At 44.2% G+C, this 19,959-nt stretch overlaps 1 protein-coding gene across 2 annotated transcripts in view; it reads right to left on the bottom strand.

Moving 5' to 3' along the window:
- The window catches only part of grid2 (glutamate receptor, ionotropic, delta 2), a 979,554-nt gene that overhangs the window by 135,702 nt on the left and 823,893 nt on the right, over positions 1-19,959 (bottom strand). For both annotated transcript variants that reach the window (XM_043674401.1, XM_043674402.1), the window contains one exon: positions 6,337-6,475. In XM_043674401.1, the coding sequence (XP_043530336.1) occupies positions 6,337-6,475 (139 nt within the window). The remainder of the gene's footprint in view (positions 1-6,336; positions 6,476-19,959) is intronic.

Below are 19,959 nucleotides of genomic sequence, written 5' to 3'. Positions count from 1 at the left end.
TATATTTTGAAGTTGCAAAATCAGAGAGATCCTTAGCCAGATAGAATTCTGAGGGTTTCTACCTATCCTGAGGCAACACTGCAGGCCACTGGAGTAATGTTTCACTTCAGTAGGATCAGAACACTGGCAGTGATAGTCTCATTGTCTCATTGTATAACTTTATTCAGCTTTCTCTTTCACTGAGAAAGCCAATCCACTACTATCAGTTTTCTGTGCTCCCTGATGTTGAAAATCACCCCTCATTCAACATAAGAGGTTGCAATGTAGCTCCTGGGCACCAAGGGTTTTCTAATAGAAGTGGACATCAGAATATCGCATGCAAGAGATATCAAGGCAGTCTGAAACTGGAAAAGTTACATCTAACTGTTTTCTAAGGGATATAACGATGTTTGACAATACCAATAATTTGCTTATTAAATGTTATAAAACTTGCAGGAGGGATGGCACAGTTGTTTAAGGACTGTGTCCATCTGGTCTGTATGTCTCACACAGCCCTTACCTAACACAGAAACAATTAATCATTACTTTTAATTTTTAACTGATATATAAACTGTGCACCACATGAGAGTTATCAAAACATAATTTGACACTTAGCCTCATTATGAAATATAAGTAAATGGTGTAAAAGCTGGCTAAAATGATTGGTCTGAAGGAATTCCTTAAAGGCAGAGGGAGAGAAAGAGAGAGAGAGTGGAGGCAGGGGGTAGGAGGTTTAGTCAAGGAGTTCTAGAGTTTTGCGAAACTTAGGGAACTAGATAGAAAGTTAGCAAGCGAACCTCAAATGTATTAATCTCTGGATTACTTCCAGTGCCACATGCAAGTGAGTACACAGTTGGGAGGATCAGGCAGATGACGCCTGGCTAGAAAAATGGTCCAGGTGGGTGGGCTTTAGATTCTTGGGTGGCTGGGACTGGTTTGGGGAAAATGATCCCCGAACAAGCTAGATGAGTCATACCTGAACAGAACTGGGTTTGGGCTCCTTGTGGGGCTGTATTCGTTGTGCTGTTGGGAAGGCTTTAAACCAACCTGGCAGGCTGTGAGAACAAGGAGAACATATTCGAGGACAGTGCTAGGGTCTGCAAAATACTTGGGTACTAGTAGGTGACTAGTAGGTGGATTTGGAGTAAGGGAGAAAGATTTGAAGTCCAAAACAGAGTTAACGTGTAAGTGTACAAAGTACGGTGAATAAAGTTGGGGATTAACGGACACGATTTGCAGTATGGAATTATGATATTGTGGTGGTGATGGAGACTTGGCTAAAGGAAGGGCAAGACTGGGTGTTGAATACTCCGGGAAATAAGTTGTCCAGGAAAGGTAGAAAATAAAGGAAAGGGAGATGGGTAGCAATGTTGGTTAAGGAGGTTGTCTTAACAGGCCCTTGCCTAACACAGAAAATATTGATATTTACTTTTAATATTTAATTAGCATTAAGCTTCTATGAACCTAGGAAATAAAAGCAGGGGCAGACTATTTAGCCCTTTGAGCCTGCTCTACCTTCAACTAGATCAACTGTTCTATCTCAACATTATTTTACCACACTAACGTCCCTCCCCCATCACTAGATAACTTTAATATCTAGAAATCTATTGATGTCTGCCTTAAACAAACTCAGTGGCATCAGACGCATGGAAACACCACCACCAGAAAACTCCCCACTGAGTCATGCACCAGCCAAAATTTGAATGATATTGCCATTCTTCACGGTCAATGGGTCAGAATTCTGTAACTCTCTTCTCAAGAGTACTGTCGGCATAACTAAACCACAAGGAAAGCAATTCAAGAAGGCAGTTTACCACACGTTCGCAATTAGGGATAGGCAACAAGTGCTGGCTTGACGAGCAATGTCCAATCTCGTGACTGAATTTAAAAAAGATTAAACACCAAGTACAATGCAGAACAAAGGGAAAATGGGATGATAATAGTTGTAATAAAGAAATAAACATTGATCCAGATGAGATGCTAATGGCAGAATAAAGATTATTTCTGTCCGAAAACAAAAGCTTAGAAAAAATATAGAACGTCATAACCTTTAAAACATACATGGATGAGCACTTGAAATGTTACAACATTCAAGGCTAATGTACCAAGTGCTGAAAAGTGGGATGAGAGTGGATTGTAGACTCGATGGGCTGAAGGTCCTCTTCTGAGCTGTGTGGCTCTGACTGGAACCAGGGTGAAAACATTTCAAAATGGGGAACACAGTTCATGGCCTGAGGTTATTGAGCTCAATCTTGAACCAGAATTGGTCAGGGATCTCGAAGTGAAGGAGCCATTGGGAAGTAGTGACCATAATACAATAAGCTTCAATCTACAATTTGAGAGGGAGAGGGTAAAATCGGAAGTGACAATATTTCTGTTGAATAAAGAGAACTATGGAGCTATGAGAGAGGAGCTGGCCAAAGTTCAATGGTGCAATACCTTAGCAGGGATGACAGTGGAGGATCAATGGCAGATATTTCTGTGTATAATGCACCGTGGGCGGCACGGTGGCACAGAGGTTAGCACTGCTGCCTCACAGCACCAGAGACCCGGGTTCAATTCCTGCCTCAGGCGACTGACTGTGTGGAGTTTGCACATTCTCCCCGTGTCTGTGTGGGTTTCCTCCGGATGCTCCGGTTTCCTCCCACAGTACAAAGATGTGCAGGTCAGGTAAATTGGCCATGCTAAATTGTCCGTAGTGTTAGGTAAGGGGTAAATGTAGGGGTATGGGTGGCTTGCGCTTCGGCGGGTCGGTGTGGACTTGTTGGGCCGAAGGGCCTGTTTCCACACTGTAAAGTAATCTAATCTAATCTAAAGTAAAGCAATCTAATCTAATCTAAAAATCTAATCTAATCTAAAAAAAAATCTAATCTAATCTAATCTAATCTAATCTAAATCTAATCTAATCTAATCTAATCTAAAAAAAAGTAATCCAATCTAATCTAATCTAAAGTTGCAGGATCAGATCATTCCTAAAAGGAAGAAAGATCCCAGGAGGAGGCATGGGTGGCAGTGGCTGACGAGGGAAGTTAAGAAACATATAAAGTTAAAAGAGAAAAAGTATAACATAGCAAAGATAAGTGGGAAAACGGAGGGCTGGGAAGCTTTTAAAGAACAACAGAGGATTACTAAGAAGGAAATACGCAGAGGAAAAATGAGGTACGAAGGTAAACTGGCCAATAATAGAAAGGAGGATAGTAAAAGTTTTTTTACGTATGTGAAAGGCAAAAAAATGGTTAAAATTAAAATTGGGCCCTTGAAGACAGAAACAGGGGAATATATTACGGGGAACAAAGAAATGGCAGAAGAATTGAATTGGTTCTTCAGATCTGTGTTCACTGGGGAAGATACAAGCAATCTCCCTGAGGTAACAGTGGCTGAAGGACCTGAACCTAAGGGAATTTATATCTGCCAGGAATTGGTGTTGGAGAGACTGTTAGGTCTGAAGGTTGATAAGTCCCCGGGGCCTGATGTCTACATCCCAGGGTACTGAAGGAGGTGGCTCGAGAAATCGTGGGTGCGTTGGTGATTATTTTCCAGAGTTCGATAGATTCGGGATCAGGTCCTGCGGATTGGAGGGTGGCTAATGTTGTATCACTTTTTAAGAAAGGTGGGAGAGAGAAAGCAGGAAATTATAGACCAGTTAGTCTGACCTCAGTGGTGGGAAAGATGCTGGAGTCTATTATAAAGGATGAAATTACGGCACATCTGGATAGTAGTAACAGGATAGGTCAGAGTCAGCATGGATTTATGAAGGGGAAATCATGCTTGACTAATCTTCTGGACTTTTTTGAGGATGTAACTCTGAAGATGGACGAGGGAGATCCAGTAGATGTAGTGTACCTGGACTTTCAGAAAACTTTTGATAAAGTCCCACATAGGAGATTAGTGAGCAAAATTAGAGTACATGGTATTGGGGGCAAAATACTAACTTGGATTGAAAATTGGTTGGCTGACAGGAAACAAAGAGTAGTGATAAATGGTTCCATTTCAGAATGGCAGACAGTGACCAGTGGGGTACTGAAGAGATCAGTACTGGGACTGCAGCTTTTTACAATATATGTTAATGATATAGAAGATGGTATTAGTAATTAAAATAAGCAAATTTGCTGATGATACTAAGCTTGGTGGCAGGGTGAAATGGGATAAGGATGTTAGGAGATTACAGAGTGACCTGGGCAGGTTAGGTGAGTGGGCAGAGGCATGGCAGATGCAGTTTAATATGGATAAATGTATGGTTATCCACTTTGGTGGCAAGAACAGGAAGGTAGATTACTACCTAAATGGAATCAATTTAGGTAAAGGGGCAGTACAGAGAGATCTAGGTGTTCTTGTACACCAGTCAATGAAGGTAAGCATGCAGGTACAGCAGGTAGTGAAGAAGGCTAATAGCATGCTGGCCTTCATAACAAGAGGGATTGAGTATAGAAGCAAAGAAGTNNGCAGGAAACATGTTTCCGCTAATGGGTGAGTCCCGAATCAGAGGACACAGCTTAAAAATACGGGGTAGATCATTTAGGACAGAGATGAGGAGAAACTTGTTCACCCAGAGAGTGGTGGCTGTGTGGAATGCTCTGCCCCAGAGGGCAGTGGAGGCCCAGTCTCTGGATTCATTTAAGAAAGAGTTGGATAGAGCTCTCAAGGATAGTGGAATCAAGGGTTATGGGGATAAGGCAGGAACAGGATACTGATTGAGGATGATCAGCCATGATCATATTGAATGGTGGTGCAGGCTCGAAGGGCAGAATGGCCTACTCCTGCACCTATTGTCTAAGTAAAAGCGAGAGGAGGGTGGAAATTGAAAACAAATTTGATAACATTCTACAGTTCGTGGCAAGAGCAGGAATTGGGATCAATACAGTCATTGATTGACTAGAAAAAGGTGATCGCGGTGGGGTGCTCCTAGAACGAGGAATATTCTAAAACCCTGACAAAAAGACTATGTGGATACCCATAGTTACATCTTTTACTTGGAGGAAGGCTCACAATCATCTCACAATTTAAATCCTTCAGGCCAGGTAGTACATTCTGTCAAAAGGTCGAGCCTGAATTCTGTTGCCACTGTGATCATTTCAGTATGCATATGTTTTGATCCCTGGGTCCTAACTGCAATTACGTTCATTTTGCAATCCACTACACAGTAGGTAACTGTAAACCAAGTCAAGTGTGTAATTTCAGTTAAACAAGGATTCATTAAAAGGGAAGTAAACAAATAGCCTTATTGAGTTAATGATACACTGCCCACACTAGCTGAGGGTCATTGTGAAGGACTCTCCTTCTCAAGCTCTCCCCTAGCACAAGGTGAGGTGTTCTTCAGGTTAAACCAACACCAGTCATTTCTCTCAAATGAGAGAGTAGCACAATGGCCCTCTAGTAGTATGGAGGCATTACCTTTACTTCTGACCAGAAACTTAATTGGAACAACCATATAAATGACTTGGCTATAAGAGCAGGTCAGAGGTCGGGAGTTCTGTGGCAAACAACTTACTTGTTGACCCCACAAAACATGTCAACCACTTACAAGTCAATAGTTCGTCTTAGTAAGTGTAGAGCAGTCAGGAAGCTCAACACCATCCAGGACAAAGCAATCCATCTGGTTGGCACCCCATTGACCATCTGAAGCATTCACTCCCTTTGCATTAGTGTAAGCCATGTGTACGATCTACAAGATTCACAGCAGAAACCTACTAAGCCTCCTTTCACAGTACCTTGGAAACGCAAGACTTCTGATACAGGGAAGGACAAGGGCTGGAGATTCATGGGAACACCTCCAAGTTCTGCTCCAAGCCACGCACCCTCCTGATGTGGAACTGTGTTGTTGTTTCTTCAGTGTTGCTGGATCAAAATCCTGGCGCTCCCCCCACCACCTCCACTCCCCGTCCCAACAGGACTGTTGGTGCAACCCCATCATTTGGTTTGCAGTGGCTTATGAAGGCAGCTCACCATTACCTTCACAAGAGAAATCATGAAAAGGGAACCAATGCTGGCTCTTGTCAGCATGAAAACTTTATGCAGATAGCAGCTTAAAAAAAGATTCAAACAATTCAGTGAATTGAAATGCTCTAGCAGCTTTTAACTTTGTGCAAATGGAAGAGAGCCATACAATTGCATATCGTCAAATCCACATAAATCACTCTTCGCTTTGTGGTGTTGACTATATATTGAAGGTATAAGTGCTAAGATAATGTAATGACTTCATTCTATTTTGATGCGCTGTCATTCTAGAAAATTGGATTTTGTCGCTGTCGGAAATGAATCATTAATGTCCTAATTCCAGATGTAACAAGAATTCATTCACAGTATGTTATCTTACCATGAAGTAGGTGTATGATAATGGCACCTGATGTGAGTACTTACTGAATGGAGTTTTCAATGCGGTTGATTGTAAGGAAAGCTGCCAGGTTTGCTGTGTACGAGGATATAACGATCAGAGCAAAAAGCCACCAAACACCCATCATCATTCGAGTAGCTAAAGTAGTGTAAGGGACCTCTCCACCTGCACCAAGAGATAAACAATGGACACCATTAGTTAAGAGACTGCTAATAATTAACTAACCAACTGGCATGGAAAATCAAGCTGAGGAAATTGGTTTATGCAGTTTCCTTTGGAAGAGTTTGAGCAAGAGGTTCCTTAAAATTTCCTTCAATGAAAACAGACTGGGATATCATTAGGAGAAAGTGAGGACTGCAGATGCTGGAGATCAGAGTCGAGAGGGTGGTGCTGGAAAAGCACAACAGGTCAGGCAGCATCCAAGAAGCATGAGAACCAATGTTTCAGGCATAAGCTCTTCACCAGGAATGAGGTTTTTAGGCCAGGCAGGCTGAGAGATAAATGGGAGGAGGTGGGGCTGTGGTGGGTGGGAGGGGGGAATGTGATAAGTAGATGAAGATGGGGGTGAAAGTGATAGGTCATTAGGGTTAACCTGCACAAAACTCACTCACCCAGCTCCCCTGTACTCATTAATCCACATTGACTGCCCATCACCTTGATTTTAAAATCTCACCCACATTTTCACTTTGCTTCAAAGCCTCACCCACTCCCTATTTCTGAAATGTCCTTGAGCCTCGCAAATCCCAACATTTCAGTGTCAACCAATTTTAGTCTACTGAGCACTCCTGATTTCAATCACTTCACTTTTTATTATCTTACAGGAAGGTTAGTCCTGATGACCGGGTGGTCCAGAACCAGGGGTCACAGTGCAAGGAGACAGCATAGACCACTTCAGACTGAGATGAGGAGAACATTCTTCACCCAGAGGGTGGTGTGCCTGTGGAATTCTCTGCTGCAGAAAGCAGTTGAAAGAAAACACTTAACATCTTCAAGAAGGAGTTAGTTGTAGGTCTTAGGGTTAAGGGATGAAAGGCTCTGGGGAGAAAGCAGGAAATTGGTCTAGAGTTGGATGATCAGCCATGTTCATCCTGAATGCCAGAGCAGGCTTGAAGGACCGGATGGTCTTCTCCTCCTCCTATTTTCTATGTTTCAATGCCTAAGCTGTGGAATTCCCTCCATACCTCTCCATCTTTTTTTCTTCCCTGTGAGACACTCCTTAAAACCCACCTCTTCCGTTACCCTTTAGTCGTCTGGCTTGACAAACCTGGGGCTGGATGTAATGGGATTCCATGAGGTGGGGGTCCCTCCCATCAAACCCACAAACTGAGCTAAATTTTAGGAGTAGCAGCCTCCTCACTCCTCGCTCACACATCCTCACACCCCAAAGACTATCGTGCAGTCATTTAACTCTGCAAGAAGCATGAACTGGCCTGAGACACTCTAGGTAGCAGATCCTGCCTCCAGAAACTGCCGGCCACCCAGAAGAAGTGACCTCTCGCAGGGGCTAGATTCAACCCTGGACCTCGGTAAGCCTGGAGTGAAGTGAGTAATGAGGTGCTGGGCTTTCACTGGGGGTAGACTGGCAGGTCCTAGGGAGGGGGCAGGAACTGGATTGAATGTCTCAAGAGGGCAGGCAAATGACCCTGGTGTTGCTAGGCTATAGTTTGATGGGCTAAGGTGCCTATAGCCTTCTCCTTTTTTCTGTCACTAGCCCTTGTTGCAGTTAAAGCTATTTGACTTCACACACTGCATGGACCAACCCTGCTGCTTTTAAAAATCATTCATTCACAGCTTGTGGGCATCACTAGCAGGGCTATTGCCCATCTCTAATTGCCCAGTGGGCAGTTAAGAGTCAATCACATTGCTGTGGGTCTGGAGTGACATGGCAGTCAGGCCAGGTAGTAATTGATAGTTTCTGTTTCCATTAGTGAACCAGATGGGTTTTTTTTCCAGATAATTGACAAATGGTCGTCATTAGACTATTAACTCCAGATTGCTTTCCTGAATTTAAATTCTACCATATGTCAAAGCGGTATTTGAATCCAGGTCTCCAGAACATTATCTGGTTCATAGAATTAACAGATGGAAATGTGTTGCTGGAAAAGCGCAGCAGGTCAGGCAGCATTTAGGGAACAGGAGAATCGACGTTTTGGGCATTAGCCCTTCTTCAGGAATGTTCCCTAGATGCTGCCTGACCTGCTGCGCTTTTCCAGCAACACATTTCCATCTCTGATCTCCAGCATCTGCAGACCTCACTTTCTCCTCATCGGATTAACAGTCCAGTGATAACACCACTAGGCCCTTGCTTCCGCTAAATGAGATACTCTATTCACTTCTACCACCCAATGGTTCCTGAACCCTTTGCCTGGAGAATGAGGGAACACAGCACGAAAACTCTACAGTGGTGAACATACACCTTTGAAATGTTTAAGGTGTTGTATAACCACGTGTAATATTTGAGGTGACTAGCACAGATGGTATTTGAGGAGAAGCTAAATAAGCACCAGGAGCAGAAAAGAATATGCAACGATGAGGATATATGTAAGGGTTAGATGACATTGATTAGATTACTTACAGTGTGGAAACAAGTCCTTCGGCCCAACAAGTCCACACTGCCCCTCTGAAGAGCAACCCACCCAGACCCATTCCCCTACACCTAACACTACAGGCAACTTAGCATGGCCAATTCACCTAACCTGCACATTTTTGTTTGGACTGTGGGAGGAAACCAGAGCACCTGGAGAAAACCCACGCAGGCACACGGAGAATGTACAAACTCCACACAGACAGTTGCCTGAGGCGGGAATTGAACCCGGGTTCTCTGGTGCTGTGAGGCAGCAATGCTAACCACTGAGCCTTAGCATTGGCTGTGAGGTTGTATATTCTGACATAAACCAATTGACCAATCTCTCTGCTGGAAATTCTGCGTAATTCCATCTAAAGTAACTGAGAACAATCAGCTCCTTTTATCTCAAGGGTAATTTGAATTAAGGTCTTGGCAGGATTTTGAAAACAGGCAAACTAAGAGGTGAAGTAATTAAAAACTAATCAACCATTTCAAACCATTATACAAATGTTACAATCTACTTTGACATTAAAGTGTGGCATTCTCAGGTATTCCAGTTAATGATGATGCCCATATTTTTTACATGCCTCTTGGCCAATGTATGTCTGATAGATTTTACAATCAATTTTACATTTAAAGGCACATGGAGTCATCATGAACAACCAGTCATGAACAATTTATAGTCAAGGCGAGAATTGAAATTGTAGCGTTGTCTAGCGTGAGCAAGATTGTCAGAGCAGAATAAAATAACAGTGAGGCCACGGGAGACCTGCTTTTATCTAGGCGATCTCCACCTTCAGGTGGCTCAATGTCCAAAGATTGGTTCAAGAAACGCCCTGTTGGTTTTCCTTAACGTTCAGGCATCAGGTGTTCCCCTCAATGTGCTCCTACCAGCTCACCCTTCCAACAACTGAGGCATACTGCTTTCAGCAGAATGATGCGAGGGTCCTTCCAATTAAAATCTGGCTCACGGGGGATCTAGGATTCGATTTTGGCCACAACTACATTTGAGCATAAGGTCTCTTGGCAAGGCAGAGAGGAAGGCACTGTGCCATGTGGATATATACACATATATAAAAGGCCACAAGAGGGTGCTATTAGATGGCACAAACTACACCCTAAATTAGGTCCTGCTTTGGGAAAATGCTTTCACCCCCTCCCTACAGCCCTGAATTTCCCCTCAAATTTATTTGCATATTGCAACTGGATTCAACACAACTGGAGAGCATTTGAAAAGGGATTGTTGGTCAAAAAAATGGAATTGCTTTCAAAATATTCTCTGTTCTACTTGACAGTGGGGACTTGGTCAAGTTCGATTAATGCAGTTGAAGAGGTTAACGTAAGTAAAAATAAGCACTTTAAATTACCATCCCTCCACCTATTTGCAATCCAACTTGAGTTACTCGAAATTGCTTAAAAAAAATGCGAAAACAATTCTGCACTTTGATTGTGGTGTCAGTTCTTGAGATATTCAACAGGAATTTCAAAAACTTTTAAAATGTACTTGTCAGTGTAGCTTCACTGGAGGGACCCAGGTTAGTTTTTAAAGCTTTCTCAATATCTGGCAAACAAGCTCCATTAGCCCAAAGGGCATTCACTTACTCTGGAGGCATTGGTAGCTCAGGGCTAAGTGGCAATGCTTTTAAAATTGGTAGAAAATACCACAGAGCATTGAGTAGTGCTACACTTAATTTGCACTTCAAATTCCGTGACCTTTCCTGCAGATCTTGCTTTTATCAGATGAATTAAGCCAAAAAAAAGCCAGCACAGTTGAATAAAAGCTGTTGTGGTTCTGTTCGCCGAGCTGGGAATTTGTGTTGCAAACGTTTTGTCCCCTGTCTAGGTGAGTGACATCCTCAGTGCTTGGGAGCCTCCTGTGAAGCGCTTCTGCGATCTTTCCTCCGGCATTTAGATTACTTACAGTGTGGAAACAGGCCCTTCGGCCCAACAAGTCCACACCAACCCGCCGAAGCGCACCCACCCAGACCCATTCCCCTACATTTACCCCTGCACCTAACACTACGGGCAATTTAGCATGGTCAATTCACCTAACCTGCACATTTTTGGACTGTGGGAGGAAACCGGAGCACCCGGAGGAAACCCACACAGACACGGGGAGAATGTGCAAAAAACGTCTGCAACACAAATTCCCAGCTCGGCGAACAGAACCACAACAATGAGCACACGAGCTACGATTCTGCTCACAAACTTTGAATAAAAGGTCCAAGCCACTGATACTTAATATATTACCACTTGGTCAAGGTGTGTGCAACCTGACACAGAGGAGGCAGTGGTGGTGCAGAAGGAATGTTACTAGACTAGTGTCTGAGAGTCCTAAGCTTATATTGTATGGAACTGAGTTCAAATCTCACCAGGGAAAATGATAACATTTGAATTCAACTAAATTTAAAACTAATAGCTAACCATTTATTGCCATAACACCCCATCTTGTTCATTAAGGCCCTTCCTTTAGGGAAGGCAATATGTCATGCTTCCCCGGTCTGGTCTCCACATGATTCCAGCATTGCAATGTCATTGACTCTCTTTGAATGACTAGACAGTCAATGAGTTCAAGGCTGACAAATACCAGCTATGCCCACATGCCATGCAAGATTTTTACAAAAAATTAGAATTGTTCAGTAATACTGAATCAATAGAAAACAATGAGCAGCATAGTTCTTACTTTGTTGAGGGAGCTCATGAAAGCAAATTGCAGAGTTTCTGTTTGTGAATTAAATGTCAAGATTGCTTTGCTATTTTTCTTACTGAGAAATATTATTTGTAACATTTGCCAACATTTCTTCAGGTTTTACTTATTGTAACTGTACAAGACATTTAATTTCTATTTCATAGTTCGGTTTAGTAATGAAAAGATCCTAAAGCATGACAAGATTTTGGTATTTCATTTGAATTCGATATCAGATTTTAATGGAGGATGAAAGTGGTTTCTGGGTAAAAATCCTTACCTTCAATATACATTAATCCGATACATCCAATACCTCATTCAACCATTTTCCTTTGATTAGATTTGAGTCTCTGCAATGTGGAAATAGGCCCTTCAGCCAAACAAGTCTACACGGATCCTCCGAAGAGTAACCTACCCAGACCCATTCCCCTACATTCACCCCTGACCAACGTACCTAAGACTGTAGGCAATTTAGCATGGTCAATTAACCTGACCTGCACCTCTTTGGATTGTGGGAGGAAACTGGAGCCACCCCACGCAGACACGGGGAGAATGTGCAAACTCCACACAAACGGTGGGAATCAAAACTGGGACCATGGCGCTGTGAGACAACAGTGCGAACCACTGAGCCACCGTGCCATCCCAGTATGAGTTCCTGAATTAAATCTATAAATTGAAAACCTGTTGCTAAAATGAAGATAATGCATGGAAACAATCTATAAATAATACACCATGTCGAAACAGCACCACAGTTCAAGTTGTCTTGCAACCAAAAGATTAAATGTTTAATCTGATGACTGTTAATGTAGTTCCTATTAGGAAGATAATTCAAGTGAGTTCCATTAATTTGGACAGCAAAGAAGTGACAGCATAGGTACTTCCTACAGGAAAAGAATAATACCATGTAAGACTTTTTAAAATTAATGGGCAGCACGGTGGCTCACTGGTTAGCACTGCTGCCTCACAACACCAGGGATCCGAGTTTGATTCCATCCTGAGGTGACTGTGTGGACTTTGCACATTCTCCCTGTGTCTGCATGGATTTCCTTCAGGTACTTTGGTTTCTTCTCACAGTCCAAAGATGTGCAAATTAAGTAGATTGGCCATGCTAAATTGCCCTATAGTGGTGCAGGGTGGGTGAATTAGCCATGGGAAATGCAAGGTTATAGGGATAGTTAGGGGGTGGGTCTGAGTGGGATGCTCTTCGGAGTGTTGGTGTGGACATGATGGGCCAAATGGCCTGCTCCCACACTGTCAGGATTTGATGATCCTATAATTCAGCAGAATTGAAAATGCACACATGGATTCAGTTTGAGTGTTCAGCCTGTAGAAGCAATGATGATCAAATAGCTAAAGAAATCCTAAGACAGAAACAGAAATTGCTGGAGAAACTCAGCAGGTCTGTCAGCATTTGTAGAGACAAAGCAGAGGTCTGTGATCCTTATTTGGAACTGATTGTAGTGAGGAAATGGTGGTATATTAGCTGATGACAAGAGGTGTGGGTCGAAAGGAGCAGTTAGATGGAGTACAGATACAGAGAGAGAGAACCTGTTAGGGAGACAAAGGAATGCTTGATAGTATATCAGAGAGAAGGAAAAGCTGATGATGGGGACCATATGTACATGAAAGTGGGTAGGCTGTGCCGAAAGGACATGGAAGGAGGTGTTCAGGCATCAAAATAATTGGAGTTTGTAATGGGTCCTGAAGGCTGCAGGGTCCCCAAACAGAAAATGACATACTGGGAACTGCTTAGGGACCCTGCAGCTGTCAGGACTCAATATTGAGTTCCATCATTTTAAAGCCTGAAAACTTTTTTCCAAGTCCTTTACCCATCCAAACACCCTGCCATTAAATGGGCTACTTTCAACACAGCCAATCCATTTTCACCTTGCCAGGGTTGGAGGATTTGAGTTCCAGGGAGAGGCTGAATAGGCTGGGGCTGTTTTCCCTGGAAAGGCTTTCCAAATCATTTAGTAACCTTTTTGTGGGAAACATTGCTTCCCTTTCTGTCTTGGCTGAGCTTGCATGTTGGTTCAGTGGCTGAACTGTGATTCAGAAGCACAGTCGGTTTCAGAACTTGTAGAAATGTTTTTTACTAGTAAACAAAATTGAATAGCTCTCAAAGGTTTGTGGCTGTACTTTGCTGGAAACAAGTTGAATTTGAGTTTAGTGACAGATTTCACTGTCAGCTCCATTTTGATGGGAAACTCAAATTAGCCAGCAGTTTTAGTTGAGGTTCGATCTGAGATTATGTTGAACAAGAAATAACATAAAGACAACCACAATGAACGAACTCTGAACCATTATTGGGATTCCTCCGGCCCCTAATAATAAATGAACAAGTCTTATGGCGACATTGCAAAATTAAAAGGTTTTTAAATCCGATAGTGGTTATCTCTGGAGAAATGCAAAGCACAGCTTGTGAAAGGTAAAAGGCTCTTAGATCAAAATAGCTTCTATCAGAATTACTTGCAAAAACAGTTTCAAGGGGAAAAGTGGTGAACTATGAAAAAAAATGTGCAAACTATGAAAAAAAATACTCACCATGAATATGTACTGCATGCTTGTTCACCCAGAACTATGTTGTTTGAGTTTAGATGTACTGGTAAAGAGAAGGAAAACTCTGGTTTCAAACCTCCACTGCCTTATGGTCAGACCCAGACATGGGAAAGGCTTCAGGAGTAAACCTCAAGGAAAAATCCAGAGCTGAGGCTCCGAAGGCAGTTCATCATTATCTACAACCTCGTTCTGACAGCTCCCATGACGCCGCTGGTACCAAACTATAACGGCTTCACTGTCCCTTTGGATTAGCCAGTGTCATGGAGAGGGGGGGATCGTGCTTCACGGGCAACAGCTTGTTCCCCATGCCACACAGCCTAGACTTGCATCCTCCCACCACTGCACCTGGAAAGGACTCTCCAGCTTCCCTCACAGCATTGACCCAACACTGGGGGGGGTCAGTGGATACCAGTTTTAAGTCATTGCTAGATTGGCATAGGGCGTGATGCCATAGGTTGCCCCTGACAGTGGGAGGGATTTTTGGATCCCACTGGACAGCTATCGCCCACCTCAAGCTGGGCAGCCCCCAGCCAGTAAGGTGCTGTCTCGCCACAATTATTGGGTCCATGGGGATTAGGAATTATCCAAACAGCAGATTGCAATCACTGCACCAAGCAATGAACAAAAACAACAAAAGAGACCAGCTCTAAAACTGGGAAGTTGGAATGTCAGAACAATGATGTCCGGCCTCTCAGAAAACCTCCAGGACATCAGGGACTCTAGTAAATCAGCTGTCATAAGTAACGAGCTCAAGAGACTCAACATAGACATAGGCACCCTCCAGGAAACAAGGCTGGCAGAGACAGGCTCACTGAAAGAGAAGGGCTACACACTTTACTGGCTGGGAAAGGGCTCTGATGAGCTCATAAAGCACAGAGACGGCTTCGCAGTAAAGAACAGCCTGACGAACACAGTAGTGCCAGGCAGCAATGGCTTAGACTCTTTGCCTCAACACCATCGCAGACCCAGATATCCTTGTCAGCGTGTATGCCCTAACACTGTCCTCCATGCCGGACACAAATACTAAGTTCCATGATAACCTCGCACCCCTCATTAGCAGCATCCCTAGGAAGGAGCAACTTGTTCTTCTGAGTGACTTCAATGCCAGAGTGGGTACAGACCACCACTCATGGCCCTCCTGCCTTGGGCATTCTGGTGTGGGCAAAATGAATGAGAACAGACAGCGACTGCTCGAGCTGTTCCTGTACCACGATTTGTGCATCACCAACTCCTACTTCCAGACAAAGCCTCAGCACAAAGTTTTTGTGAGACACCTGCACTCAAAGCATTGACACCAACTCGATCTGATCCTAGCTGGGCACACCACCATCAAATACGTTCTCCACGCATGCTCTACCACAGTGTGGATGGTGACACACACCACCCCTTAGGATGTTGCAAGATTAGGCTGCAACCGAAGAGATTCCATCGCACTAAGCAACAGGGGAGCCCTTACATCAATGTGAGCAAGATGTCCCAACCAGACCTTGTGCAACAGTTCTCAGAGGCTTTCAAGAGAGAACTCAGTGCCTTGTGACATGGACACTCCGGCACAGAGAAGTAGAAAACCTTATGAGATACCATGCACCACACATCCCTGGCTATCTTTGGGAAGAAGACCTGCAAGACACACGACTAGTTTGAGGTGAAGGCAACCAAAATGGCCCCCATTGTTGAAGCCAAGCGTGTCGCCCTCGTTCAGTACAAGTGGTCAGCTAGTGGGAGGAACCTGCAAATTCTCAGGGCTGCCAGAAACAAAGCTCAGCAGACTGCGAGGCATTGCGCTAACGAGTACTGGACACAGCTAAGTGAGGAAATTCAGATGGCCGCTAAAACAGGGAATATTAGGGGAATGTACAAAGACATCAAGAAGGCACTTTGACCAGCACAGAATAAGATAGCTCCCCTCAAATCCTCTACTGGGGAAGTAATCACAGACAAAGGCCATCAGATGGAGAGGTGGGTTGAACACTACTTTGATCTCTACTCCAGAGAGTATACCATGTCCACTTCAGCACCTGATACTATCATGTGCTTGCTGACCATGGACGAGCTAGACGCCGGGCCATCAGTAGAAGAGCTCAGCAAGGCCATTGACAGCCTGGCCTCAGGCAAGACCCCAGGTAGTGATGGGATTCCTCTGGACCTGATCAAATGCTGCAAGGCTAGCTACTGCTCCCATTGCATGAAGTCCTCTGTCAGTGCTGGCAAGAAGGAGCTGTACCGCAGTCCATGAGGGATGCCAAGATCATTGCCTTTTACAAGAACAAGGGCGAGAGAAGCGACTGCAACAACTAAAGGGGCATCTCTTTCCTCAACACTGTCGGCAAATCCTTTGCTTGGGTCATCTTGACTCACCTGTAGAAACTGGCAGAATGTGTATACCCAGAGTCACAGGTGCAGCCTCCGAGCTAAAAGGTTAACCATAGACATGATCATCTCCCTTTGTCAATTGCAGGAGAAGGGCAGAGAACCGAAAATGCCCCTGTATGTCACCTTCATCGACCTCACCAAGGCATTCGGCCTGGTCAGCAGGAACGGCTTTGTCAAGGTTCTCCTGAAGAACAGCTGCCCACCAAAACTGCTCAGTGTGATCGAACCTTCCACAGGAACATGAAGGGGACAGTGCAGTTCAATGGCAGCACTTCTGAGCCCTTCGACATCCACAGCGACGTCAAATAAGGCTACATCCTCACTCTCACAGTCTTTGGGATTTTTTTTGCTGTATTCCTGAAACATGCCTTTGGCACCACAACAGGGGGATTTACCTCCGCAATAGATCAGATGGCAGGCTCTTCAACCTGGCCCACCTTACAGCCAAGACAAAATTATGCTCGACACTCATCAGGGACATGGTGTTTGCCGATGATGGTCCAGTTGCAACACACACCAACAGGGACTCCAGTTACTGATAGATCGCCTCCCTCATGCTTGCAAGGATTTCGGGCTGACTATCAGTCTGAAGAAAACGAGCATCCTGGGACAGACACAGAAGCACTGCCGGTCATCACCAACAACGACTACGAACTCAATGTAGTCCATCAATTTGCTTACCTTGGCTCTACCATCATTGACAACCTCTCCTTGAGCAGAGAGGATTGGGAAAGCAGCCTCAACTCTTGCTCGCCTCAGCACTCGAGTACTGACATACCCTAAGCTGACAGTGAAGACAAAATGTCAGTCTACAACGCCTGCATCATAAGCACACTGCTGTACGGCAGTGAAATGTAGACTACATAAGCAAGACAGGAGAGAAGACCAAACACCTTCCAATTGAGGGGTATCCACCATATCCTGGACATACCCTGGCAAGACAGAGTGTCCAATGCAGCGGTTCTATCTCACACTTGCCTTTGCAGCACATACACTCCGCTCAGGCACGGATGGCTGCATCCCAAAGGATATCCTCTATGGAAAGCTTGCATCCAAGAAGAGACCCACTTGGCGTCCCCAACTGTGCTACAAAGACATCTGCATGAGGGACATGAAGTGCTTGATGTCATTACAGAGTCCTGGGAGTGGCTTGCAGCTTACCACACGAGATGGAGAAGCACCCTGATCCAACACCTCAAAACAGAGGAAAACAAGCTGATGAGTGCTGCAGCAGACAAGCGGGCACGCAGGAAGGAGTGCAGCAGCTCCAGCAGATCAATGTCCACATACAGATGTGACCTCTGCGACCGGGTCTGTCACTCCAGCATTGGTCTCTTCAGTCACAAGCGACATTGCTTCAGGGAAGCAGAAAGCTAGAACAATGAGGATGCAACCCATGGTCAGCCATGACCGAAAGGGGCCTCCCTCCTGTTTTCCCTGGAGCGTCGGAGACTGAGGGGTGACCTTATACAGGTTTATAATATCACAAGGGACATGGATAGGATAAATAAACAAGGTCTTTTCCCTGGGGTGGGGGAGTCCAGAACTAGTGGGCATAGGTTTAGGGTGAGAGGGGAAAGATTTAAAAGGGACCCAAGAGGCCACTTTTTCACACAGAGGATGGTGCGTGTATGGAATGAACTACTAGAGGAAATGGTGGAGAGTGGTACAATTACAGCATTTAAAAGGCATCCGAATGGGTACATGAATAGGAAGGGTTTACAGGGATATGGGCCAAATATTGGAAAATGGGACTGGATTAGATTAGGATATGTGGTCAGCATGGACAAGTTGGACCGAAGTGTCTGCTTCCGTCGTGTTCATCTCCATGACTCAGTGATTCATCATTGTCCCCATTATCAGTTTTTCCCTCTCCCTGGATTACCATCATCCATCCCTCTATCTCCTTCACTGTCATTCTCTCTCTCCCCCAGGCCTCATTCCACCTAACCACTCACTCCTTTCCCCCCACCACCCATCTTCACCTTATATACCATCTTTTCCTAGCTACTCTCAGGTCTGAAGGAGGGTCACTGGACTTGACACATCAACTCTACTTTCTCCTGCTGGATGCTGACAGACCTGCTGAGTTTCTCCAGCAATTTCTGCTTTGGTTTCAGATCTCCAGCACCTGCAGTTCTTTGTTTTGAAAATAACCTAAGCTTTGGCATGTGCTAATCACACATTCTGATCTCTGGAAATAATTATACATTACCTGAGTCAATTAAAAACATTAAGGAGTAACTAAGCGTGACTGAGTTTCTCTGTCAACCCAAAAGCTCAAATTCTACAGCAAGCCAGGGGATCCACGTTCAAGTCTCAAGAGCTTCAGGGTTGCATAACAGCATCACTCAGCAGACTGATTGGAAAGAATCTATAATAAGCCTTTAACGGTGGGCTGTTAAGATCTGCGATTGGGTTCAACTGCAAGTTATAATGCAATCTCAAAGCTTAAATGTCAAATGCATGCTCTTTGAAGTTGCCTGTAATAACTTGTCTTCCCCCTGAATCTGTAACTTGCTGCAGTCTTACAATCCTCCTAAGGGCTTTGGGGATCCTCCACCACTTCCATTGCTGCACTTTTGATACAAGCGCTGTCTATGTCATAGATTTTGCAATTACCACCTAAGTCTCTTCATTTCTCTGTGTTCTTTTAAGACAATGTTTAAATCGTGTCTCCTTGATCAAACTTTGCAAACATTATCTAAATGGTGAAACGTTGTAAAGCTGAGAGATGCAGAGAGATCGGGGTGTCCTAGTGTATATAATCACAAATGCCTAAAATGCAGATACAACACATAATCAGGGAAGCTAATTGAATGTTGAGGTCTATCAATAGGGGAATTGAAAGCAAGAGTAGGGTATTGATGACACTATATGTGGAGTACTGTGTACAATACTAAACACTGTTGTTACACCATTGGGAAATTGCCTCTATACCAATACCTCCATGCAAGTTCAGGAAGGTCAGACTCTTCTTGCATCATTATCCGAGATAAGAAATGAGCTACTATCAGGGTGACATCCTGCTGCTTCACTTCTCTCCCATCTGTATACATAATTCTTTTTGTTTTGGGGAACAGTGCAGAGGTTTTGGAAGGATTGGCAATCTGATTGTTGACTTCCTGAGCTGAGTTATGATCAGTCTTTCTGTGACAAGCTAGTCCTGGTGTGAGTCACAGAGCTTCTGGCTCACAGGTAGAGGTGGTACCATAAGACCATAAGACATAGGAGTGGAAGTAAGGCCATTCGGTCCATCGAGTCTACTCTGCCATTCAATCATTTCAACTCCACTTACCCGCATTCACCTTGTAGCCCTTAATTCCTTGTGACATCAAGAATTTATCAATCTCTGCTTTGAAGACATTTAGCGTCCCGGCCTCCACTGCACTCTGCGGCAATGAATTCCACAGGCCCACCACTCTCTGGCTAAGAAATGTCTCCGCATTTCTGTTCTGAATTTAC

This window comes from Chiloscyllium plagiosum, chromosome 32 (assembly GCF_004010195.1).
Source record: "Chiloscyllium plagiosum isolate BGI_BamShark_2017 chromosome 32, ASM401019v2, whole genome shotgun sequence".
Taxonomy (NCBI): Eukaryota; Metazoa; Chordata; class Chondrichthyes; order Orectolobiformes; family Hemiscylliidae; genus Chiloscyllium; species Chiloscyllium plagiosum.
The sequence above is the reverse complement of the archived record's forward strand: the minus strand, read 5'-3'. Positions and strand labels throughout refer to the sequence as shown.